Genomic DNA, 26171 nt, shown 5'->3' on the forward strand with positions numbered 1-26171 from the left:
AGGATGTTTACAGCACTTCCAACTTCATGGTAGCCCATTCTTGAGGAATAGAATCTGTGAAGTAGTTGCGACTTAAGTCTCTAAACAAGCAGAAATAAAGAAGGATTAATAATAAAAACACCAAATCATTATCTAATTTTTTTTTTTAAAAATCATATTATTATAGTTCAAGTCAACTAGACAAATGGATTTGCTTACAGCAGTTTCAGGTGTCGAAACTTGGAAAACTCTGGTGGTAAAGTTGCTGATATATTCAAAGTAGTTAAAAATCTGCAAAAACCTTTCTGCACCAGTTTACAATACCTTGACAAACAAATTTTGGCATTGCTTCATATTCTTGATTCAGATACTAAAAAAAAACCCTTACAGTTTCTATTATGTTGCGACCTTCAATTGAGCAATAAAGCCAATTTATTCAAACCCATGACAATGGAATTTCTTTCATCAAAAAAGGGGAGATAAAGTAGATTGCTAGGTCTCTAAAAGAGTTTACGAGATGGAAGAGTGATATCTTTTTCTGTGTGGCCCAACAAAGCTAGGGGGATTTGCACATGTTTCTAATGAAACCTATATGTTCAGACTCGAGTGTGAAGATGGGACATGGCATGTTTCTGAAGCAGATGCCATCAATATTCCCTAGAGAAGAGAACTGCTAATCCGTCCAACATTTATTGTCCCACACTATGATTGAATCGACACAATGAACAAAAATTTGTAAATAAACCAAATAAGAAGGCCCATTATTTCTGATAAGTAACAGCAATGGAGCATTTTCTTTTTTCCTAAACCACATATCCATGACCATTCTAAAGTGTCATGTAAGCATATGAGAAGAAAAAAATGGAAAGTTGAAGCAACACACTGAAAAAACAGTAAAGAACAAGAAACAAATGACCACTGATGTGAAAGAAGCATAGAGGAATTAAGCCATCAGCCAACTAACGGCCTCAAGTTTTGAATATTAGAGACACAAGTAACAGCATACCTCGCATATCAGTAAAATATGCAACAATTAGGCCTGTTTACTATTGGCCGGTAAAGAGCCGAGCCCAACCAGACGATTATTTTATTAATAAAAAAGCTTTGTTTGAAAATAATTTATTATAAATATATAAATAAAATAATGCTAATACAGCAATACTAGCATCATTTTAAACTTAAGATAAAAGTTTTTTTTATTGCATTATTGGTAAGGCTTAGCCTGAATTAGGCCTGCCCCATACATAGTTCACACTTGTTTCATGTAGAGGTTTAATTTAATAAAGCTGCGGAAATTGGGTGTCCCAGCCCGAATAATCGTTTGGCTCTACATGAGCCCATTAAAACTCCCAATAAACGTTCACTTGCCTATTCAGGACTCATGGGGAGCTTCAGTTGCCTATTTACTTGGTAAGAAAGCAATTCTTGAGTTAAGATTGTGTCAATCTTTTCCAAGATTCTGCAATCTCTCAGATTATAATTTTTACAACACCATGGCGGTAAACTTCAATTATATTTGCTTCGTTTTTCTTTCTTTTTTATTCTTCATCAAAGAAGGGTTTGTGCATTTGAACCCCGAAAGAGAGGAGTTTGTTTCCTTGGTGCTTGCCTTCTTCAAGAATGGGTTTAAAGCCCTTTAATTTTGCTTTGATTTTGTTCTCTCCAGCCAACACCATGCTAGAAGAAAAAGACACCATTGGTGAAGAGAGCAACTTTTCCTTGGAATTGTCTCTTTCATGTGACTATATGTCCAGTTCTGGAGATAAGGGAAAAGAAGATAAGAAGAGCACTGAAGTTGGGGAGAGTAATAGCTATGAACATCAAAGAAAAGATAACTGCTGGGAGAAGAAAAGCGATGGTCTTTCTCTGGAACTGAGCGATGCTTCATTAGGATTGTCTCCATCAGGGGAATATACTTTTATGTTCAAAGGAAAGAGTGATGCAACTGATGAAGGGAAGCAGGAGAGGTTTGAAATAGGCGAATGTAGCAAGCAATATCAAAGAAAAGAACATGAGCATAGGGTTGGAGGTCTTTCTTTGCAACTGAGTCTGGGTTTTAATGATAGTACTTGCACTTCCAAGAAGAGAGAGAGAATGGAGAATCCTAGCAGTGCAAGAAGAGTTTCGTCCTGCAGAAACAAGAGAATTAAAGTTGATAGGAAAGAAGCGAGTATGTTGTTTTTGACTGAATTGAGGCTCGGCCATGATCCTTGGTGCATTAAAAAGACGCTTACTGGAAGTGATCTTGGCAACATGTCTAGGCTCATGCTGGCATCAGAGTGCGTAGAACATCATGTTTTTCCATTCTGGACTGCTGATCAACTTGCAAAAGTTAAGGAAGGGTTGCCAGTTTCTGTGTGGGATTGCGATACAAATACTGAACATGAGCTGGTTTTCAAGCAGTGGAACAAGGGGGCCAACGTGCTTATCAAGAATTGGGTCAAGGACTTCGTGAAGAGGAGGGAACTGAAGCTGGGGGACGAAATTGGCCTTTACTGGGACACATGCAATTCAAGATTTCAATTTGCTGTCCTTAACCGAGTTGCAAGGAATTAACCTTTTTTTTTATTTCTTCTTTATCAAGTTTTGTTCGTAGTTTTTTTTATGGTAATCTGATGTAGTTTCTTCATTCTCTGTTAATCAACTCTGAGTAAAGTTTAATTTCAATTAGAGTTTTGGATCATTTATTTGCTCAACTTCAATATTTTGGTTGTTTGTGTTTATTTTCCCTCAGTTGGTGATTATTAATTCTGTCGTGATGCTACTCTTGGCTTTCCCGCTGGGTGTTTGATGCAGTGATTAAGTTGTGATACTACAGAGTTTGGCGAGGTCTTATCTGTTTTATCGAGATTATTTCCTAGAAAGCCAGGATGCTTTTCTCTTGAATATCTGGATTTGTATTTGTATTCGAGTCTATGTACTCTGTTTTCTTAGGGTGCTATAGGGTAACCGCCCTGGTTGGATGATGTTTTCATCCTTTTTCCAGGGTCTTCGTTGCTATAGCGGACATGCACCTAGGTTGTGTAACGAATGTGTTATCTTTAATAAATTTAAATTAAAAAACTATATACATTTTCTATTTTTCAAAATGAGAAGTAGGTGTGATTCAAATAGGTCCGTGTGGCCTTTTCTTCACAGGCAACGCAACTAGCTCGTTGACTGTTTGGAATTGGTTGCCAAAGCCTAAAGGAGAGGCCGCATGATCATCTGCACTCTATTCACAGAACTGCCTGCCTGCTAACATGACCGTTTTGGCTGTACAGACAGGAAGGGAGGAATGTGGGACCAACTCTTGAACAAAACTGTTGTATTGACTGTAGAGAATCATATTAATATATTTATGAAATGGAACTATGTTGGTTCGTAATTCTAGTGACCCTGATTCAGTGAAGAGGGTGTTTATTCAATTTTCTTGTAAGGATTAACCAAGGTCCAAGTAACAACTGATTGTGATCTAAGCAGTCGTGGCTGGCCAATGTGGTGATCGTAGGTGATTCTTGGACAACAGTATTCTATATAGCTTTGCTTCTGATATACTAGACTGATGGTTGATGGCGGTTTGTAGCAACAGTTTGAAACTTATTGGGATTAGATATACAGGTTTTTCAAGGCTTTATCTTCAAGTGATATGTTGATATTCTAGTTACTAAAATATGATGTATTCGTGAAGTTGGGTTAGTGTTCATTGTGTTATTGTAAATTTCAATAGTTGCTTCTGATTGGTTCTTTTGCTGCTACAGCTAATGTATGCTTTTGGGATGCTCAGTGTTAAGACACTCTCAGGATTTGATGGTTACATATTCAGGAATGCTGTACTTCATGCATGGTGGAAGACAAGAGTGCAAGTGGCCCCTCTTATGTTGAGTTTCTTGTACATAGTTATATGCAAATTAAACTGGAAAATGTCATGATAGTTTCAAGCTTCCTCAGTTCAGCCCACGGGTATCAGATTTTTATTTGGGATTGCATGGAGCACAAAGCAAAATGTTACAGGTCAGACGACAAGAATCTGAGTCGCCTCCTACTCTAAGTTTCTTGTACCTACAAAGCAAAAACCTTAATGCCTTGAGAAACTTTGTTTCCTGAAGATTCTGAAGAAGCCACTGTGCCTCTGGAAACAGAGTCTGATAGTGCAATGCTTCTACAAGGTCCAAAAACTCCTCTAGATTCGCCTTCGGGTTGCCTTCAAAACCTCCTTTTTCTCTAAAATGTCCTTTGATTCCAGAAAACACTTGCAGAACAAAGTGTATGACAAAGAAAGTTACTATCTTTGGTAGTTTATGTAACAAATTCCGTAAGCTTAAATGCTTGCTTCTCTACTCTCATTTGATCTACAAGTGCACTAGTCCTTGTGCAGAGTCCATGCCCCAGATTTCGAAATCTGGAATAAATTCCTTCCATTCACTGCTCACTTAATGAGCAGTCAATTTGTTGTGGATCGAATTTGTTTCTGATGCTAAATTCTAAAGTGGTATTAATTTTGTTGTTGCAGATAAGAAGCAAGCAGCTGGTTATGTGAGATACTGCTAGAAGAAATGCACCAAGAAATTCTAGGTAGGTTGCTGTAATTTGCTCTAGATCACATGATGAAATAATGTTTGGAGATTTAATCGCAGAAATTAACTTGTTAATGAGCTGAGCTCACGGATTTCTGCTATTTATAGTACTTTGAACTCATCTTATCCAATGTCTCCCGCAAGAGTCTACCATGAACATGCACATCCCTGCAAGTAACTTTGTCTGTTTACACTAAGGTTTGAATTAGAGTTCATCTTATTCTTTGGAGCTCCACCCCCTTTTCCCCGCCACCAAAACGATACCCTTTACTTGTTTTGTGGAATTGTTTGATTTGATGCATACAAGTGTTATTCTGATTTCTGATTTCTGAGAAGAGACCGGTCTTATTTTTGAGTATAGGGTCTTGATCTCTAAAGAGTTCTAACCAATTAGGATTGAGTGAAAGTGAGCTCTGTGTTGATAGTACAGAGAAACTAATAACTGTATAGGGAGTTTCGTATTTGTGTTTGTGCTGCCAATTGCTTTTGGAGCAGCTAAAGATATGATGTTACAACCAAAGTTAGAGTTTTTATGCCACTAAATGTCTCTTGAGTTACACAGTTTAGGACTTTGAGGTGGCATGATAGTTATTGGGTGGATAATAAAACCACTGCTTTTAAAAAATATGTAACTAGTTCTGATTTTCCCATGGTTCACAAAAAAGAAACAGTATTTTGACTTGAATCTAACACCTATACACGAATCCCATCCCACCCTTCGTTTTCATTTGCTTACTACTTCTTATTTACTATTTATATAATTATATTTTAATTCCTCAAAAATTAATAATATTATAGAGACAATTGTAAAAGGAAAATTCATATCTACCAATATGAAAATGTGCTACAAATGTGCGCAAAATCAAGGATATTGTCGATAGTTTGCAGATTATATCTTAATCTCAGACACTTTAGAAGGATTTAGGATAATTTTGAATAGTTTAAGGTGTGTTTTGATTGCTATTTGTTTGGCATATTTGGTGTTTCAAATTTTGTTTTGGTTAGAGAAAAAAATGGGAGAGAGTGAGAATAAGGGAGAGAAAGGAAGGGAAAAGTAGGGATGTGCATAATTTGGGTAAAACCGAATTACTTGACTAAACAAAAATTAATTTGATAAATTAATTGATCCATCACAAAATTTCTCAAAATTAAATTTTTTAATGACTTAATATTCAATTAAGTACAGCAACAATATTGAAAACAATCAACTTTAAAAAAAAAAAAACAATATTGAAAACAATCAACAAGACTTGAATATGTTCAAACTTCAAAGCTCAAAAAAAAAAACAAACCTAAATGGCAATTGTATGCGACGTTGGTCGGAAACTCCAAAGCTCGAGCCATTCTTTGGCAAGTCTATGGCGACCAGCTGCATGCGCAACGAAACCCATGAACCAATGGTCCAAAACGGCGACTTCTGCCTAGAACTCAAGCTAGCTACTTCTTTGGCCTTTAACTAATACAAATATTCTAAGAACTGCTTACAATCTGATCAGTGGTTGGTTCCAAACCGTGGACAGAACCACGACAACGTGGGCAATGCCTATCCTTAACCAGCCATTGATCTATACAAAGTTTATGGTATAGATGTTTGCACGTGGAAAGAACCCTACAACGATCCCCTTCCTTGAATTCTTCCAAGCATATAGCACAGTCGGTGCAATTTAATTCGGTTTCTCCATTCTTGTAGATAATAACGCTCCCAGCTAAGATCGGCATCACACCCTGCTGCTTCTCCGGTGGCTGTACTGGATTGCCTTGTTGCCCGGTTTCAATAACGTGGAGAGGACCACATAGACGTTCTCTAAAGGCTTTGTTGCAGCAAATAAAAAAGGTGGAAATTAAAATTGCTGCAAATATCAGCCCCAGTAATGCAAGCATAATGATGCCCAAAGTTAATAGCATGGTTGAAGAGAAAGAATTGGAGAGTAGAATATCTAGAAATTGAGTGATACAGAGTATGTTATTATATTATTATTTAAGTTGTATATAGGAATTATATGATGAAATAAGAGTTTTAATTTATTTAGAAATTGTACACATGAAAAAATAAGAAAAATCTCTTTCTTAAGAATAATTATTTTAAACTCTATCATGTTAAATGTTAGATAATTAAATTGAGACTAAATAAAGAATAATTACTTTGTTAAGCAATATTTATTTTATCTAAACTCTTTCCTTTTTTTTAAAAAAAAGATTTTAATATTTTTTATTTGATTAAACTCCCGATTCTAATATTTTCGGTTAATTTGGTACCCAAGCGGGAGTTTGGCCAATTGAATTGATGCATAATATTGATGAGCAAGCGCAATGGCTAGTCTCTAGCACCAACATTGCATTAAACCTCCTTTATAAACTCTTTTAAATGTACTGATAGAGATGAAAAGTGTAATATATTACTAATATGTATTTTTTGTTTGTTGATTGTTGAACTACATAAACTAGGAAATTCAATTTTGAAAAAATTAAATTGAGATTAAGCTTTCGATGATTATTATTTAAACTAAAGCACTTGTTTTAATCGGCATTAATAATTTGGTTTAGAGCAAATTTATATCTAAGGAAACTATAATTGTACATTAACATTTGATTTAATGATTTGTGTGTGTGTGTGTATATATATATATATACACATATATCTTTGTTAGATCAAAATTTTCTTTTTTTTTTTAAATTAAAAAAAATAATATATAGTTTGATATGATAACTTTCAAAATAAAAAGATAGATAAGTATATTTTGTAATTTCCGTATAATTTTCAAATAAGCTTTTAAACTATTTAAAAAAATTTGAATAAACCCTTACTCTTTTATTATATTTAATTAAATTTTTGTACTTTTATTTTGAGTTAAATAAGTCTTTATAAATAATATTTGACTAATTGTCGCTAGTTAATTTTATATCTACATGACATTGACATTATGTTAATGCGAAAGGTAAAAAATACCATATGATCATATTATCATGATAAATTAATATATCAAATCATCATCAATAGTGATATGTCAGCATGTCATATTATCATCAATTATAATATATTAGCATATCATATTAGCACCACACAACATATAATAACAAATGATAGTTTGACTAAGTTAATCATTAGCAATAAAAACTTATTCGATTCAAAATAAAAAGTATAAGGACTTGTTTGATTTAAAATAAAATTGCATGAGCTTGATTTAATGTAATAAAAGTATAAAAGTTTATTTAAATTTTTTTGAATAGTGTAAGGATATTTTTGGATAGCATGACTAAATTTTTCTATGCAATTAGTCTCTATACCATATCAAAGTAGTGAATTTACTCATTATATAATAATTTATAAAAATTGAATCTTTATACTTTCGAAATTAATAATGTCAATCCAATATATTAAAAATTTTTTGTTACTTATAATAATATGACATTTGTCTAGTTGATGTGATATTTTCTTACTGGTATGACATCAAATCTGATAACATGACAATGATAATGTGACATTCCATGAATAATACAATAATAGTGTTGATATGACATAACTAAGCACTAACATGAACCTTATAAGTGTCAACATGAAATTATTCAATATGAGTTAATGCTTTTAAATGAGATTGGAAAAGAAATAGATAAAAAATATGAATAGGTGTCTAAAATTTAGAAAACAGAAGAATTGAATTTTTGTACTTCATAATTTAAAACCTTGTGAAATAGATAAAAAATATCACGTCATTATATTAATGCAATGTTAATAAAAAATATAATATCATCATAAACAATAAAATTTTTTTAATATTATTAATAATTGGACTAACGTTGTCGTTTTAAAATCTATAGAGGCTTAATTTTTGTAAATTATTGTAAAGGGATTACATTCACCACTTTAATAGAGTACAACGATTATTTCATAATTTAACCAAATTCTTTCCAATCAACATCATAATTCTTTCTAAGAATCTTTGGCAAATACTTGAGAGCTCTTATAATCCATGGTAGAGTTTCAAAGGATACATATTCGAATTAAGGTGAAGCTAAGATTGGAGAACTGGAATGATAAGTACTTATCTATGGCGAGACGTATTTCTTTGGTCCAATTTGGTTACAAGCATGATGGCCTCCTATGTTATGCAAAGTTCCCTTCTCTGAGAGAATATAGCTCGTGAAATTGATAAGCTGAATAGAAACTTTATTTGGGGTCATGCAGGTGGTATAAGAACAATCCATGCACTCAGTTGGAACATGATATGTTTGCCTAAAGAAGATGGAGGGCTGCAAATCCATGAAACAAGAAAGTTTAATCTCGCACTGGTAGCCAAGCTTGATTTTTCCATATGGAAAAACAGGGACTCCTTTTGGGTTGATATACTCAAGAAAAAATGTCTACAAAATCTGGATCTTTTTACTGTGAGAGCTAAAGTTACCGACTCGTATGTATGGAAGAGTACATTGAACAGCAGGCAAGTGCTTACTAGAGGTCTCTGCATGATAGCAAACAATGGTCATCATACTAAATTTTTGAAAGATAATTGGCTCCCATGAGGGCCATTAATTGTTTTTGCCACCACGAAACTTATGAAAGTTGAAGCCGAGCTGCCAGCTGCGAGCCTTTGTGATGAATATGGTAACTGGGACTTCGATCTTATTTCGCAATTGCTTCTTAACAGTATAGCGTTGATGATTGCAGTGGCAATTGTGGATCCTACTATTGAAAGGAAGATACTGGCTTTTGGACGTTAACTAGTAATGGTGAGTTCTCAACGAAATCAACTTATGAATCTCAAAATACCAGTCCCATGTCGAGAACTAATCACTGAGAGAAGATTTGGAAACTTGTATGTTCCAGGAATGTTAGGCTTTTTGTATGGCGTATTTTGTATGAATCGCTTCCTACAAAAGATTGGTTGAGTCACAGGAATATGGCTATATCTACCCAATGTCCTCGCTGTGACGATCCTTGTGAAAATATTCTTCATGCGTTGAGAGATTGCAATACCTCTAAAGCAACATGGTTACAAGTGAAACCAGACTTAATGGATAGGGAGTTCGTCAACATTGATCTGCAACAATGGGTGAAAATAAATGTCCAATGCAGAAGTGTTTGATGGTATACTGTGGGGATTATATTCATACATAGTTTATGGTTAGTATGGTATTAGAGAAATTTGTGTTTATTTGAAGACTTTTGCTGGCCGTAGAATGCTAGGCGACAGATTTGGTTAAAAGCGAAGGAAGCATGGGACATTTAAGGTAGCAATGAGCACACTATGAGTGCACAAATATATTGTGACTTATTAAGGAGTTGTTTCAACGAGATTGAAATTGTTCCATCACTCACATCTTTCGCGAAGCCAACAGAGGGGCGGATTGTCTTGCTGCAAACTATGATGGCCTCCCTTTAAGATTACATATATTTCATAATCCTCCTATTTTTATTATTTTTACTTTATTTGCGGATAAGTTAAGCATACCTTGACCCAGAATAATGTAGTTTGGATTTTCATACCTGAATAATATTTCTCTCCCTTAGCACAATATATATATATATATATATATATATATATAGTGTCATCAATATAAGAGTTTTTTCAGCATTCGGTACATTTACATATATAATAGATTTTAAATTACAAATAATTATATTATATATTATGGTTAAATAGAGAGATAAAAATCCCTCAAATTGTTGCTCAATATCAAACTCCCCTCCATCGAACACCACACATATTCTGAGTTTCACTAACCCATCTTTCTCTTTCTCTTTCTTCGATGGGTACTAAAATTGCCATTGTTGCAACATTTTTAGTTCTTTCTCTTTTACATCAGCTGGTACATGGTAAGGAAGCAGAGGAGGTACGTTTAAAGATAAACAACTGTGATCCTTTTCAAGGGAGTTGGGTGTATGATGAATCGTGCCCTTTTTATGAAACATCAGTCTGGACCTGTCCAGTCATGCAGAACCATTTTGATTGTCAGGGAAATGGTCGACCTGATAAGAGACTATCTCAAATATAGATGGCAGCCCACTGGCTGCGACTTGCCAAGGTAATTAAGCCTTCATTTTCCACTACTCTGTTTTCTTTCTTTGATTTTGATTATTGGTCATCATGGATGGATTTTGATTGAATAAATATGTAGTTGTACTCAGTACTCTCTTTCTTATTTTGTCCCTTCAATTCTACCGTATTTGTTAGTAATTGTATGTATTATCGTCATTATCTAATCTCAGTCTTTTTCATAAACTAGACGTATATATGAGTCAAATGTAATGCATGTGTTATGTGTATAATGTAATATACATATTATATGTATCATGTATTATAGTTATAGATTAAAAAATAATTAATTTTGTATTAAATTTGAAGAATATATTTTACAAATTTAATACCTGAGTCAAAATTGAACAAAATTGCTTATAAATCATATCCAAATTGAATATATTTGTCACAGTTCGGATAGACTGAGTCCTATAAATAGTTAAAAGTTTTCTATTTTTTTTTAATTTTTTTACTTTTATCTACTTAATAAATTTGGAAAGAAAATGCAATTTGATTTATGTATTTTGGTTTTCAATTAAAATTCAAGAATCAAACTAAACAAGTGACTACATTTAACACTTTCTCAAACCAAATAGGTTAAAACAATAGTTACAGTCTTTGTTTTTTTTTTAATAAAACTCTATGTCAATCACTTACATATGAGTCTCGCTTACTCATTTAATAATTGACATTTTCGTTGAAAAAACTAATTAAAACATATGTGAAAATAATATATGTGTGTATATATATATATATGTGGGATAAGAGTCATCAATAATTTGACTGGAACCTTGTTGATGTAGGTTCGATGGTAGCGATTTTTTAATGAGAATTAGGGGGAAGAGCATCATGTTTGTTGGGGACTCTCTCGGACCCAATCAGTGGCAATCACTCATTTGCATGCTTCACTCCACTGTTCCAGGCTCTTCGTACAAATATGTCACCACTGATGGCTTCACTACATTCACATTTACAGTAAGATTTAATATTACTCTAGTTTAACCAAAATTCATTTTCATTTTTAATACGTTGGGTTTTAACCAGAATGCTCTATATATAGAAGCTAAATTAAGCAATGTGATGGGAAACTTGAAAAAGTTAACTCTCGTCCTAAAGTTGTTTCCAATGAATAAGTTGCCTAGCCAAACGGATGTTAGGCTGCCGTTAGATTCAATTTAATTGTTTGTCTCAATTTGGTAAATAGTAGTACCAAATAAATTTATATAAAGAGTTTACAATCTTAGCTGAAGATCAGGTGTAAATGATAGATGAATAACTTCGTTAATTTGCAACGTAAATTGGACTTGCCAGGATTACGATGCTAAAGCCATGTACTCCCATAATGTATTCCTGGTGGATCTTGTAACCTTGTCGGACGGTCGAGTTCTGAGGCTTAATTCGATTGAAGGTGGCGAAGCATGGGAAGGAATTGATTTCTTGGTCTTCAATACATGGCATTGGTGGCGTCACACCAGAGACCAAAAAGAGTAAAATTCGTATTTTCATTTGATTTCATCTGCAATTTTCAGTATTTATTTTTGTTGTTTTGCAGATGGGATTTCATTGAAGACGGAAATCAAAGAGTAGCAGCTAGACGTGGATCGATTGGTTGCCTACGAGAAAGGGTTGAACACATGGGCTAAATGGGTTGACACCAATGTTGATCCTTCAAAAACCATGGTTTTCTTTCAAGGAGTCTCCCCTGATCACTCCAAGTGAGTTAAACATTTCGCATGTTCCATAACCAAATTACACTACTATCACAGGAAACTGAATTCAAAGAAGCAAGGATGAATTAATTATGCAATAATCAAACACCAAGTAAAGCTTGTTTGAGGGTCTTAAAAAGTGCTGCTGGAATTGAATTCTCCTGTTAAATACTATCTAAAAATTCTTCAAATTATTTTTTTCAATCTTTTGAATAATTTTGTTTCTAAAGGAATAGGACTCCAGTGTCCAACAATTAGAACTTGAGACAATAATTTAGTTGTCTTCATAATAAATGTTAAGATGAGAAGAATTTGACTTTGAGTAATGAATCTTAATTAAAAATGGTCTTCCTTTCCCTGAAACACTAAATGTTTATTTGTTTTGGATGTGTTGACCAATATTAGTTCAAATGATTGGGGTGACCCGAATGCAAACAATTGCGCAGGGCTGAGATATCCGTTAAAGAGAGAAAATTTTATAGGAGGTCAACATCCAGCACAGCTAGTGTTGGAGAAAGCTCTAAGGAACATGGCAGAGCCTGTTTATCTACTCAACGTGACTATTCTATCACAGCTAAGACCAGACGGACATCCATCAGTGTTTGGCAATGCCGCCCAAACAGGCATGGACTGCAGCCATTGGTGTCTGGCTGGTGTTCCTGATATTTGGAATCAACTCTTGTATGCTTTTCTCGCTCAAAGCTGAACATTCAAATCCAATATTTTATTCATAAAAATGAATTGTAGTTGACTATATATTATCACCAGCTTGGGGGCTTATCTTTTTGTCATTTATCATTCTTTTGGCTCTAGGACTTATCAATCGGTTTTTCTCTTATCATTTTTATTAGATGATAATTATGTTATTAAGTTTGTCTTTTACGAGTCTCTAGGTCTATAAAATCAAAGCTTAAATCTTGATTTAAGTTAAGTTTAATTTAATAAAGAATAAAAAACTTGAGTTTTCTTTAAAAACTCTTTTTCACTTTTTCATTTAGTACATTGAATTTAATAAAAAAAATCCCAAAGGTAGAGTTTTCTTTTGAAAACTCTTTCACTTTTTTTTTTTTTTTGATCTTGGTTCAAGCATTGCTCTTTGGAATGATAGGTTGTAAGAGCATTCATAATTTGTGTAAAATCGAATCAACGATAAATTGAATTTTTCTTTTGAAAGGTTAGGTTTTTACACTAAAGTGGTCCAGAAGTCTTTGTATTTTCTTAACTTTTTAATGGTGTTCCAAGTAGATAGAATTGTACATACATATCAAATACTGTCCTAGGGGCACAACATCAAAATCAAACCAATACATCACTTATAAGCTAAATCAACAACAAAACAACAAGCTCTGCTAAAATTTGCTACTAGACCTGATAATTTGTGTTTTTGTATTTTAAACATGTCAGATACAATTAGATATGAAATATGATAATATTAAATATGAACACGGCACGAATAATATACGTATCTTAAATATAAAATATATATATGTATACGTTTAATAACCATATAACGTGACACGACACGATTAATATGTTTATTAAATATGTCAATATGGGACACGACACGATTAATAATATGTTTAGTATGTTTAACAAGTTTAACATGATTAAGTAAAAAATATTTACAATTAAATATAATTTTATTATTTAAATTTAAAATCAATAATTAAAAAAATAATTATAACAAAACAAAATAATAATAACATCAAATATAATAAAATTAACATAAATAATATACATAAAACTCATTATCATATAATATAATAAAATCCATCATTAACATCTAACCTTAAAATACTAATAATAGATAAAATGATCTAAAATGACAACAAAGCAAAAGTTCAAAATTAGGGTTTGGGCATGACATAATTACGTTATTATCTTTATAAAATTAAAAAAACTTTATTAAAATAATTATTTAAAATTATTTAAGAAATGTTGAAATAGTTTTTGATTATTAATTTTTAATAAGTTGATAAACGTGTCATATATATACACCTTTAACCACTATAACATGATTAATTAAAAGTGTTTAAATGTATTATTCATGTTTGACACGTAAAATATGAAAAATTTTATATTTTAAACGTGTCAGATACGATTAAATATGAAATACTTTAAAATTAAATCCAAATATATTTAACTTCATATTTTTCAGTATCGTGTTAATATATCGTGTTCAAAATCACCAAATCTACTGGTTACTTAATTTGCGGCAGCCATTCGTCTGCCCTTTGTCCATGCGATCCCTCTCTTAACCAATTGGTTCACTGCAGCTCAACACCTCTGGCCGTCGCCTTTGGCTCAGTTATCTTGTGGATCACCTCCTCCTTATCTTCACATAAGCTTAAACCCAATCTCTTTGTCAACTCTCATATTTCTTCCGCTTCCCTCATGATGACCGAATTCCCTAATATCCACAATAAAGATTAAGCTTGAACCCAACCTTCAAATCTTCCTTGACTTGTTTCTTAACTCTTCTTCTCCCACTGCTAGTCAAGCCTGGAGTTATTGTTCTGTTCTTTTGCATCACCCTTTTCTTTGGTAAGCTTTGTCTTTTGTTTGAAGCACCCTACCTCTCTTTTGCTCAAGAGAAAACCTCTCTACCTTATTCTTACTTTTATTATTTGTTCTTAATTTATAAACCAACCAGCCTTCATCATCAATTTTTCCATTATCGTCTAACTCACCATCCTCTCCATCACGCCATCATCTTTAACCACATTCTCCTTTATATTTACATTCTCCATTGCAACTCTACCCCTAACCAATGCTCTCTACCGTCACCAAGATCACCTCTTTTCTTCGACTTTCCTTTTTCAATTGGAGTCATGTCACTTTGAGTTTCCAAAGCTAACTGCGCTGTCTCCCTCTCCATTTCGCCTTCCTTTTTCAATTTTTTTTCTAGCAACGTAACCTTCAGGAAGCCCTCAACCTTTAATTGGCCTGCTTTCAACCAATTAGACGCACTAGAGCTTGGGCTTATGTTTAACCCGCACTCCACCAAGTCAGATTTCATCGAGTTTAACTTATTCAGCCCATTAGGCACTTTTTGGTCTTGCAACGCTCTGGTCTGGATATAATAAGTTCACTTGAGCCTTTCCACCATTCTCTCATATTGGGCTTTGCTCCACCCTATTCTAGACTTTTCACCTCTATCCCACTTACAGTCAAACTCTGCTTTTAAGTATTTTATCTTTTTAACTTTAACTTCCCTCTTGCCTCCAACCTCTGACTCAATCCTCTAAACCTTTTTTTTTGCTCAACTTCGATACTTGTCCCCTGTTTACTTCCTTTGACCTTTGTAGTCACACTTTCGAATTCCTTCTGTTTTTTTTTCATTTTTTGGCTTGCTCTTTTTGACCTTTCATGTTCACATCTCATGTTGTCCAATGTTATGGTAAAATTGTAGCTTTTTCCTCCACTTTCACCAACCTCAAGCACTGTGCGATCTAGAATAATAGTCTTATTATTGACCCTTACCAACATAAAAGCATGATCAAACCTCTCTCAAGCTTCTGAGTGTTCTTGTCAAGTCCAATAAACTCCCCCAGCATTCACCAACTATCTTAAATATGTTTAAATGCTATAGATGAATTGGGATTTCACTCAACCTAACCCATAGCACAACTAATCTATTACTTGGCAAATTATGATATGGTATAACCTCTTCAAACCATATTTCAAATAAATCCTAGTAGTGTTCTAAGAGTGTTTCCATTTCATCTTGCCCCTCAAAAGTCACAATAGCACTCAAACCTTTCTAGCACTGATCCTTTCATGAAAAAACCAGATTAAACCACCCCGCCTGCTACCTTTGCTCTACGGCGACCTAGAGCATTCCTCTTGATCAATTCCATACCCACATCTGAGATGTTCCAGCTTACCAAAACTATTTTCTCCCCAAGCTTCTGGTTTCCCTCCAATCTCACCTTACTTACTTCTTTTGTCATTAGTTGTTGTTCTTGTCTTCTCCTACCTTGTTCTTTCTTGTCCCCTTGTTTTCCACTTTCTCTTTCCCTTCTTCATTCTTACTTTTCTCTGCCATACCTGTAACAGCATCCTTAAAAGTTATGTTATTCATGGAAATTGTTTTCCCTTCTAGCTCACTTTTCCCCACAGTCCTCATCAGCTCAAATCTCCTCATAGAAACTCTTTTTCTATCCATCCACTGATGATTCTCCCATTGCAATGCCTTCTTCACCTCAGACTTCTCATTTCTCCTAATAAAGGCATAATTTGTCACTCTACCTCTGTCTTGTGTGTATTTCATCGGTATGAAAACGTCCATCACTCTCCCGTATTCCTCAAAAGCACCCTTGATTGCAGCCCATGATAATTTCTTGTTAAGATTATCCGCAAACACCGAATGCAAGCTATCCAATCATTTTCTACCATGCTTCCCACCACTAGTCGCCACTTTTTTTCCCATATTGTTCATCTTCTTAGTTAACTGTTCCCATTGCAAACTCTCTTGTTGCACTTTAAACTTGATGATGGGACTAAGCAATTGAAAGAATACAAGCTTCCAGTGTGCCTTTGGGTACTCTATTTTATGCTTGCTTCTTAACCAATCAAATTGGATTAATTAGCCGAAGTAGTCAATGATCACCAAAACAATTTCAATTGGTTATTGGTATACATTTTTTTATGGTAATTTGATTTTAATTAATTTTGTTTAATTGCATTATCCAAAAGTTTAATGAAAATATAAAAAAAATTGATTAATCATTTATTAAAGAAATTTGAACGACTTAGGTGGAGACATGGGTGGTTAAATGATAATCATACAAGATCATGGATCCTGATTTGATTTAGAGTAAAAAATTAATCATTTTTGAAAAAAATTAAATTATAATATAAAATTTCATAACAATTTAAAAATAAATTTTTAAATTTACCAATACAAATGAACATAAAGTATAAAAAATTAAATTCATTGATAACTAAATTTGTGTCAATTGTTTTGACAATAGCTTTTCCAATATAAAAGATAAGTGTATTAGCAAAATGTTCATAGCTTTGTTATTTGGGTTGAAAAAGGATTGAACTCAACTTTTTAGCATAACCTTGAAAAAGTTAAAACACTTTGCAAATATAGATAGTAACTAATATCCAGTTCAAAATGCTAAATGTTATTTGGACTTAAAAGGATTGAACCCAACTTTTCGACAATAAGATAAATGACTTTCTACTATTCTAAAATAATTTATTTGATTTAATTAGAGGTGGTAAATTATGTATTTTTAATTTTTTGTATATAATAAAATAATTTAAAACTGAGAGGTGACGGCCGCCACCTCTCTCCCTTCCCCACTGGGGAAAGAGTTTGAGTCTTTGAATGGAAATTGAAAACTTTATATTAATGATTATGCAACATTTATAAATTTAATCTTTGTTAGATGCTTAAATTCTATATTTATTGGAGTTATTGACTTAATGTAAATGTAATTTTTATTTAGTTCTTATGTTTGATTTTTTTTTTTGTATTTTTATGCTTGTATATTTAGATTGTGATTTAGATATCTGTTTTATTAATTTTGTAGTTTGTAAGCTTTTCATTAATTTGATGTTAAATTTAAATTAGTTACCTACCTTAATTTCTAATTGCTAGATCAAAATTTTGATGTCTATGAACAATTGATTCTTTTAACAATTATAGTACAATAGATTGTGAGATATGAAATTGTGTTTTTATAGTTGGTTTTAATTGTGTAACCAAACCAAACTATTAAAACCAAGCCAAACTATCTAAATTATTTTGATCGGTCATGATTTGATGATATAAATATTTTCAATTTTCATTAAAAACTATTAATTCGGATAATTTAATTTCAAGTAAATCCAATGGAACAAGGTTGTTCTAGGGGTTGAGAATTGCTATGTACTTACCTCTAGATATTAGTTAGATAACTATTATCTTGGTGATTAGTATTTATTCATTATTTATTTAGAATAATTATTATTATTTATTATTTATATATAATTTATCATTTATGATAATATCAACTTATTTTTTTAATTCCTTGATAATGTTAGCTCTATATAAAGAAACTCTCTGATCAAGTTTGCAAGTTGAATTTAATTAATAAATAGATTCTAGACATAATATACAGAACTTAAATTATTTAAGAAAATTCAAATAAGTCTTTTTACTTTTAGTGAAAATGTCATTTGTTATTCTATATACCATGATACTGGTATGATATGTGAAAATATTATAATTAATTATGATGTGATATACTGATGTATTACCATTAATGATAATATGATATGCTAATTTGGCATGATAATATGATCATATAATAGTTTTCACCCTTTATATCAATATTATATCAATTTCATGTGGATATAAAATGACAAGTAGTATTTTTACTAATGATAGTTTATCAATCATTAGTACTTAGAGCTTGTTTAACTCGAAATAAAAGTACATGAACTTGATTAAATGCAATAAAAGAATATGAGTTTCTTTTTTTTAATTGAGAATGAAGGATTTGAGCCATACTCTTTAAATAGGAGATTATGCACCAACTAATGAGACAAATGCTCGAGTGTCAATAAAAGAATAAGAGTTTATTTAAATATTTTTAAATAGTTTAGAGACTTATTTAAATATTATGTCTAAATTCTAATGATTGGATGTTGAACAAGTAAGTTGTAAACACGATATTTCCAATTAGCCATATCATTATGGGGTGGGCAGTCAAAGTCTCCCACTTGGGAATTTGAAAGCTCCACCGGCAAGTCTTTATGTTTGTTCCAGTGTCTACATAATTGTTGTTAGCCTTACTACAACTTAAATGAGTCTCATTTGCTTTTTCAGAAAAAAAAAAAAACTGGGAGCAATGTATAAAATTTAATTTTAGTTACATAATTTTAATTACTTTAACATTTGTTGTAAATTTTACAAAATTTGAACATTTTTCTTACATATTAAAATGTTGTATGTATTGTTATCATACACTTTTTTAGTTGTATATTTTAAAAGTAATCATATATTTCAAGATCGCAATCATGTAATATATAGTTGCATAGTAATTTAGTTATAAAATCTTATAAAAGAGTGTAGCTAAATTGTTCCGTACATTGACTATAACTGTAACCTTAACTAGAGCCGACTCTAGTGTAAAGTCAGAAAAGCCCTTACTTTGGGCTCCAAATTTTCATAGGCTTCATAAATTTATAATAATATAATTATTATATTAAAAATATATAAAATTAATATAATTAATATAATATCTACATATCCTCTCCTACCTAATAAATGTTTATTTTCTCTCACTTCCCAAACCTTTATTAATTTTTAACTATTTATATAATTTTTCATTAAAAATAAATAAAAGTCAAGATAATTAATAAAATGACATATTCTCTTATTTTCTTAATTATGTGTTTATTAAATCTCAATTTTTTATCACTTCTTAATTCCCACAATGCTATTAATTCTTTAACTATTTCTCTTAATTTTAATCAATTAACTATAATGTGTATTTAATGATATCCAACTATTTCTTCTATTCTCAATCAACTAACTACAATATGTATTTAATAATGATATCCAACAGTTATTGTTTATATATAAAATTATTTTTTTTCAAGTTATAATATCTACCTATAAAATTTTCTTTTCCTCATTTTCTCTTTCTTCCTTAATTTCTAAAAAGAAAGGGCGTCATTTTCTTAATGGTGGCATCAAGAGGGGTAATTAGTGATGGAATTGAAAGTTGGCCATTAGGCTTCACATATAAAATTGGCATTTCCTTTCTCTTCAAGTAGAATTATGGGCTCTACATTGAGGATTAGAATTGAGCTAGGATAGAGGTTTCAGGAACGTTCAGGTTGAAACGAATTCTTTGCTTACTATTTAGAAGATCTCTAATCAAAGCTCACAGTTGGATTCGAATGCATAGTTACTTATAAGTATTAGGGATTTACTTTAATAGGTTTGAGACTGCACTATCTCATGTCCATCGTGAAACGAATCAATGTGTTAATTGAATGGCCACTTATCATAAGAATCTACCTTAAGAGTTATACATTTCATATTCTTTACCAACTAGTGTTAGACCATTTTTTTTTTGCAGACACTCTAGAAGTTTCTTGGCTTAGAGTGATGTAACAAGTTTTCTTTGTTTATTTTCATTATATATATATATATATATATATAAATCTTTAAGGCTATATACTGAGTCATCACTAACCTTAACCTAAGGCAACAAGTTTTATGGTTATAATTTTTTCTGCAGCTAGAGGTTAAAAATGTTATAATAATGACATTGAATGACTTAAATTCCATATATTTTTAAAATAACTAAAATTATAAATAGCCACTAGATATATATACTTAGGTTAAATTCATTTTGTAAGTACCTATTTTTTTATTTAAATAAATCTATAACTTGATACAATTATAGTCAAGTATTTTTTTTAGTATAATGACAGTAGCACTACATCTTTTTGAAAGAAAGATTGATATATAGATAAGATGATTGTAGTAAAAGACATCCAATGGTGTATGCGTAACAACAATGCAGATATTGACAAGCCTAAATCATTCGTATGAGAGGACCACTTGATTTGTGAAGCCCATATTGCTTTAACATGTACCCCAAAAATTTTCTATTTTAAAATTTGTAAAAGAAATGAAAAAGAAGAAGCTTAATTTGTTTACTCAATTGGTATTTACTCACTCATTAAAATTGTGAGTTGGATGTTTATTTATAATTAATTTGTCAATAATACTTAAGCATATTAGCAACTGAATTATTATTGTATATAGTGTTAGAGTCTTTAAACTCTACACAAGTGGGATTAGAAAATTTTTTAGTGCCACATATCCATTAAATTATTATATTATGTTATTAATTCTCTTAAATATAATTAACGGGGCATGGATAACCTTCTAATTGTTTTTATAAAATATAAAAACTTCAATTTATTGATAGTGTATGTGATAATAATCCATTAACAATATCTCATGTTACAAAAATTCTCCTTTTTTAAAATAACTAAAAATCGTATTTGCTAGTTATATATATAATGTTCTGGACCATAAGCTTCTCCGTTTCACGTGGCATTTAATGTTTAGTAGAGACCAGATTGGAATATTACGAAAGTAGTCGGCAAAGCACCCTTTTGGATGTATAGAATAAAAACAAGTGCAAAAGTGTGGACGTTTTTCTTGCTACGATTTGTCGTTTTAATCATATATTTACAAGTTCGCCTCACAATGAATTGCCCACGAACCTTCTTATATATCTACATCCCACACAGCCTCATCCCCCAAAATGATTCTTTTTATAGAAAGTTTATGATAATTTTTAGCCTCTGCTTTTTATGCACTCCAATCCTAAGAAAACAACATAATATTGTTAATTGAACCCATTATTTTTGGAAGGAACATAACATTCTTTCTTTGAAGGAGCAAATCTTTTGAAATTGAAGGTAACAATTGTCTTTGCCTCAGTGGCTGTCTTAACTCGGTCATTTTTTCTTTAATTGGATCATTTGTGCATTCGACTCCAAGAAATTGTATTGACTTATTCGATTATGAAAAATTTGATAATCCTTCAGATTTCTATTGACTCTAGTTAATTTGATAAGGACTCAAGATTGTTAAGATAAATATACAAATTATTTAGTTAGAATTATTATATATGTTTAATTGAAGAAAGGGATTTAAATTTTACTTTTTAAATAAGAGATTATGCACCAATTAATGAGTCAAATACTCAAATACTAGTTAGAGTTATTATATAATACTATTACTTAGTTAGACTATCATATCTACTTTAGAGTTCAATTTCTATATAACTTATATAGTTTTATATTATACAAAATTTTTCCTTCTTTTAACAAAAATGATTTCAAAGTCATACCCAACTTAACTTTTGCATTCTAATTATTATTTTTTGTCATTTTCAATAAATAACATAGATTTAAAATATATTAGAGAAAACAAAAAGTAAAAGAAACCTTGTAAGCATAGGTTTTTGTGTGATTTTTTCAATAATTATGAATATTTTAATTTTTAAATAATATATTATAGTTGTTTATACAATTATATAGAATAATTACATAATATATAAATTTATCTATAATATTTAAAAAGATTTTACTTAACTCATTATTTTGTTAAGTACACTTCCAATCTTTTGGTTCCCAAAATCAAACCGCACCGTGCCACCGTGCATTAAAATTTAAATGCAAAATTGCAAAAATAAGGGGTTTAAATTAAATAAACAACGAAGTATGGAAGTAATTTGATCAAGGTTGTGACAAATCAGTTCTTCCCAAAATTAAATGGTATTAAAGCCAATATAACTATTAACTAAATTAAAGCAAGCGAGTGTGAGCAGTTTACATTTTGGAAGACAAAAATTCATACATATAAAGAGCTTTCATTCATAAACGACCGCTTTCAAACAAGGAGAAAAAACTAAATTTGCATTTAATTTCCTTGAAGGTAGGAATTGATTGACGTTAAACTCTACATTTATATTTGATTTTAAGGTAAGAATAAAGAAGCATCTGCATGAATTCTTTTCTTTATTTCTACTTGTGTTTAGGTTTTGTTTTCAACTCACCCCAAACTTGAAGCACGGGGGAGAAACCAGAGAGAGAGAGAGAGAGAGAGTGATTGTTTTTTTTTACATATTAAGGTCAACTTCAATCCGTCGTTTATAAAAAGACGCACAATAATCCAATGGCACAATTCCCATAGGCTTTCCTTTCCACTTCTCTCTCTCCATGGTGATTTGTTTGAGGCTTGCAATATCTCTGTTGCATTGCCATTGCTTTAACAACACCCAATTCCCGGTCTCTTATCTTCCTGCTTTCTTATTATACAACCAGAATCACAGAATTTGTGAGCTCTGAACAACAGATTCCTCTCGCTCTCCCTTTTCTCTGGTCAGAAGTGAGGAGAAATTAAACGATGGGTCCTTCTGCTTTTGCAGCAGTCGTTTTGTTTGTTATTGAATTTTGGCCGCAAGTGCATGGAAGCAAATGTGATATTTACAGAGGAAGATGGGTGCATGATGCTTCTTATCCTCTTTACAGATCAACCCATTGCCCTTTCATACAACAAGAGTTCAATTGCCAAAAGAATGGTCGACCTGACCACCTCTATCTCAAGTATAGATGGCAACCCACTTCATGCAACTTGCCAAGGTATAACTTCTTTTGCACTGTTTTTTTTTTTTTAATTATCAGTATTTGTGACATATTAAAACCTATTAATTCTTAGACTTAAATCTATCTCTTAATTGTTAATTTAAGTTGATATATCTTATGTGTTTTCTCAAATGTTGCAGTCTTTTTTTATTATTATTATTTACATATATATTGGTCTAGTTTAGTATTTCTAATATTCTTATTCCAATTTAAATAATAATATTTGTTTACCAAAAAGGAAAACGCTAAGCTTTAGCCCAAGATAAGTGGTGGTAATATGCCTGTTCTTATTGCTCAACGGCCTTATAGTGGTGCTTTAGTTAATGCATCATTACCCCCACCATATTAAGTGGTTCTTAATATCTTCTCCTCCATATATCTATAATGGTCTTATTAGATGCTTTAATCATTTCAGTTTCAACTTCAAACTTGGCTAGCAACTTCGGTATATACATACATAAATATATATATATATTATAATTATCTTAAAGTTTCAGTGTCACAAACATATAGTAATTTAACTTGAAATTAGTATAACCATTTTTGAAACCACCTTTTATTCAATTTTATTTACAAAGATAATTTGCTAAATTGAAACCAAAAGTTAGGGCTTTGGCTTCTATGCTTAACCTTTTTTTTTTTTGTTTATTTTTCATTGTATCTATCACGCATCATGTAAGTAAGACCTACTTAGGAATTGCAAATCTCATGCATTAAAAAGTAAGAGAAACTAAGAAACGCAATTGAGGAGAGTTGAACCGAAAGAGGCCAAGACACTAGTACTATTATGCTGCCAAATCATGCTAAAACCTAGAATAATTTTGAATTAAACAGGTTCTGTGGCAGAGACTTCTTACGAAGATTTAAAGGGAAGCGCATCATGTTTGTAGGTGACTCACTGAGCTTAAATCAATGGCAGTCGCTCACATGTTTGCTTCATAGAGCCGTACCACGAGCCAATTACACCTTGCAAAGAATAGGAGGCCTCTCCACATTCAACTTCACAGTAATATTATCCCATCTTTTTCTTGACTAAGAAGAGCTAGTGCTTGATTTCTTTTATGTTTGAAAATTGATATTATATATGTGATTCTTGAGTTTGGCGGTATGATACTCTTTGTAGGCATATGGAGTGTCAATTATGTACTCACGCAATGCATTTCTTGTTGATATTGTCAATGGAAAAAATGGGCGAGTTCTAAAACTCAACTCAATCGGGAGTGGACAACTTTGGAAAGGAGTTGATTTGTTGATCTTTGACACGTGGCATTGGTGGCTTCACACCGGCAGAAAACAACCGTGAGTTTTCAGCTAACCCTTGGTTTTTACTCCTATAAAAACACTTCTTGCTTGTAACAACAGCGAGCATTGGAACTATGGGTGCATTTGATGTTGCAGATGGGATTATGTCCAGGACGATAAGATAACTCGCAAAGACATGAATCGCATGGTAGCCTATGAGAAAGCTTTGAGGACATGGGCCAGATGGGTGAAACTCACTGTAAATCCTGCTAAAACCAAGGTGTTCTTCCAAGGCGTCTCCCCTGATCATATGGAGTAAGCTGTTCCAATCACCTCTTATCAAATTTAATTGGAAATAAGATATTCTAATCACGGGCATGTGGAGTAGTTGGGCCTTTGAAATCCCATGCTTACATATCGGATTGACTTGGTGTACTCATTCTTGTTGTGTTAGTTCGAGGGATTGGGGTGATCCAACAGCAAAAACTTGCCGAGGGGAAGCCCACCCAATAATATCTAAGCGGGGCTATCCAGGAGGTCCACATCCAGCCCAAGTTGTTTTAAAGAAAGTGTTGCGAAGTGTGTCAAAGCAAGTTCATTTGCTTGATATAACAAGCTTGTCGCAACTAAGGAAGGACGGACACCCTTCAGCCTTTGGCTACGGAGGCCGCCGCGGCACAGATTGTACACATTGGTGTCTCCCTGGAGTTCCTGATACATGGAACGAACTGCTGTTTGCAGCTCTCATCCACTAAGGGGGGTTGCCTGGTAGTTAATTGGAATATACATATATAGAGAGAGAGTGTGTGAGAGAGAACAAAAAGTAGAGTTATTCCAGCATAGATTATTAGAATTGCTAGGTAAAGCTGCAGCAAAACAATCTGGAACATGAGGAAAAGGAATAACGTGTGAACTGATAATTTGCGGTTTGTAGATTACTTTATCATTAATTGCTTAAAATATCCTTTTATTACACTTTTGCAATTCTAGCCAAGTTATTTTTCCAACAATAATAAAAGAAAGCAGTAAGTGACTAGAAAAGTGAAAAAAAATTTAAGAAATTTATTTAAAGAAATTAAATAAAAATATATTTTTTATTACTTTTAATTAAATTTTTTATATTTTTATTTTGAATCAAATAAATATTTATAACTAATAATTGATTAATTGTTACTAATTAAAATATCATTTATCATTTTATATTATATAATAATGATATGATAATGGTGTGAAAAGTAAAAATACAACATGATTATGTAATCATGTTATTTATTATGACAGTTTAATATGTTGAGTTAATATTATATTTTATAAAATGATAAATGATATTTTGATTAATAATAATTATTCAACCAGTAGTTATAATTTATTTGATTTAAAGTTAACACATAAAGTTTTAATTGAATTTAATAAAAAAAGACTTAATTTTAAATTTCATAAAGCTCATTTTCTTATGAAATGAATTGCTAATTTTCAAAAAAAAAATCCGTAAA

At 31.9% G+C, this 26171-nt stretch overlaps 3 protein-coding genes across 3 annotated transcripts; 2 read left to right on the plus strand and 1 right to left on the minus strand.

The window, feature by feature from the left end:
- Positions 1–6005: 6005 nt before the first annotated feature.
- LOC149527633 (putative RING-H2 finger protein ATL53) lies at positions 6006–6440 on the minus strand. The gene has a single exon (XM_089785749.1). It carries the CDS (start codon positions 6438–6440, stop codon positions 6006–6008), a length of 435 nt encoding a protein of 144 aa, XP_089641875.1.
- Positions 6441–10280: 3840 nt separating this feature from the next.
- LOC110409436 (protein trichome birefringence-like 43) lies at positions 10281–12964 on the plus strand. Its single transcript, XM_089785750.1, is given in 7 exon segments — positions 10281–10508; positions 10510–10556; positions 11353–11524; positions 11861–12036; positions 12102–12141; positions 12143–12264; positions 12664–12964. Coding segments are annotated over 7 exon segments (1086 nt in total).
- Positions 12965–23089: 10125 nt separating this feature from the next.
- On the plus strand, positions 23090–25583 carry LOC110409324 (protein trichome birefringence-like 43). The gene is made up of 5 exons (XM_021418631.1): positions 23090–23433; positions 24271–24442; positions 24560–24735; positions 24835–24993; positions 25133–25583. The coding sequence occupies exons 1-5, from the start codon at positions 23198–23200 to the stop codon at positions 25431–25433; spliced, it is 1044 nt and encodes a 347-aa protein (XP_021274306.1). The 5' UTR covers positions 23090–23197; the 3' UTR covers positions 25434–25583.
- The last annotated feature ends 588 nt before the right edge of the window (positions 25584–26171 follow it).

This window comes from Theobroma umbraticum, unplaced genomic scaffold (genome assembly GCF_002168275.2).
Source record: "Theobroma umbraticum cultivar Fairchild unplaced genomic scaffold, ASM216827v3 scaffold_44.0, whole genome shotgun sequence".
Lineage (NCBI taxonomy): Eukaryota > Viridiplantae > Streptophyta > Magnoliopsida > Malvales > Malvaceae > Theobroma > Theobroma umbraticum.

Bases quoted from the DNA above. Each gene is read 5' to 3' on its own strand.
- LOC149527633 (XM_089785749.1), bottom strand. From the start codon at position 6,440: ATGCTATTAACTTTGGGCATCATTATGCTTGCATTACTGGGGCTGATA.
- LOC110409324 (XM_021418631.1), top strand. From the start codon at position 23,198: ATGGGTCCTTCTGCTTTTGCAGCAGTCGTTTTGTTTGTTATTGAATTT. The intron at 24,443-24,559 runs GTAATATTATCC...TACTCTTTGTAG, and splicing joins TCTCCACATTCAACTTCACA to GCATATGGAGTGTCAATTAT. The intron at 24,994-25,132 runs GTAAGCTGTTCC...TTGTTGTGTTAG, and splicing joins GTCTCCCCTGATCATATGGA to TTCGAGGGATTGGGGTGATC.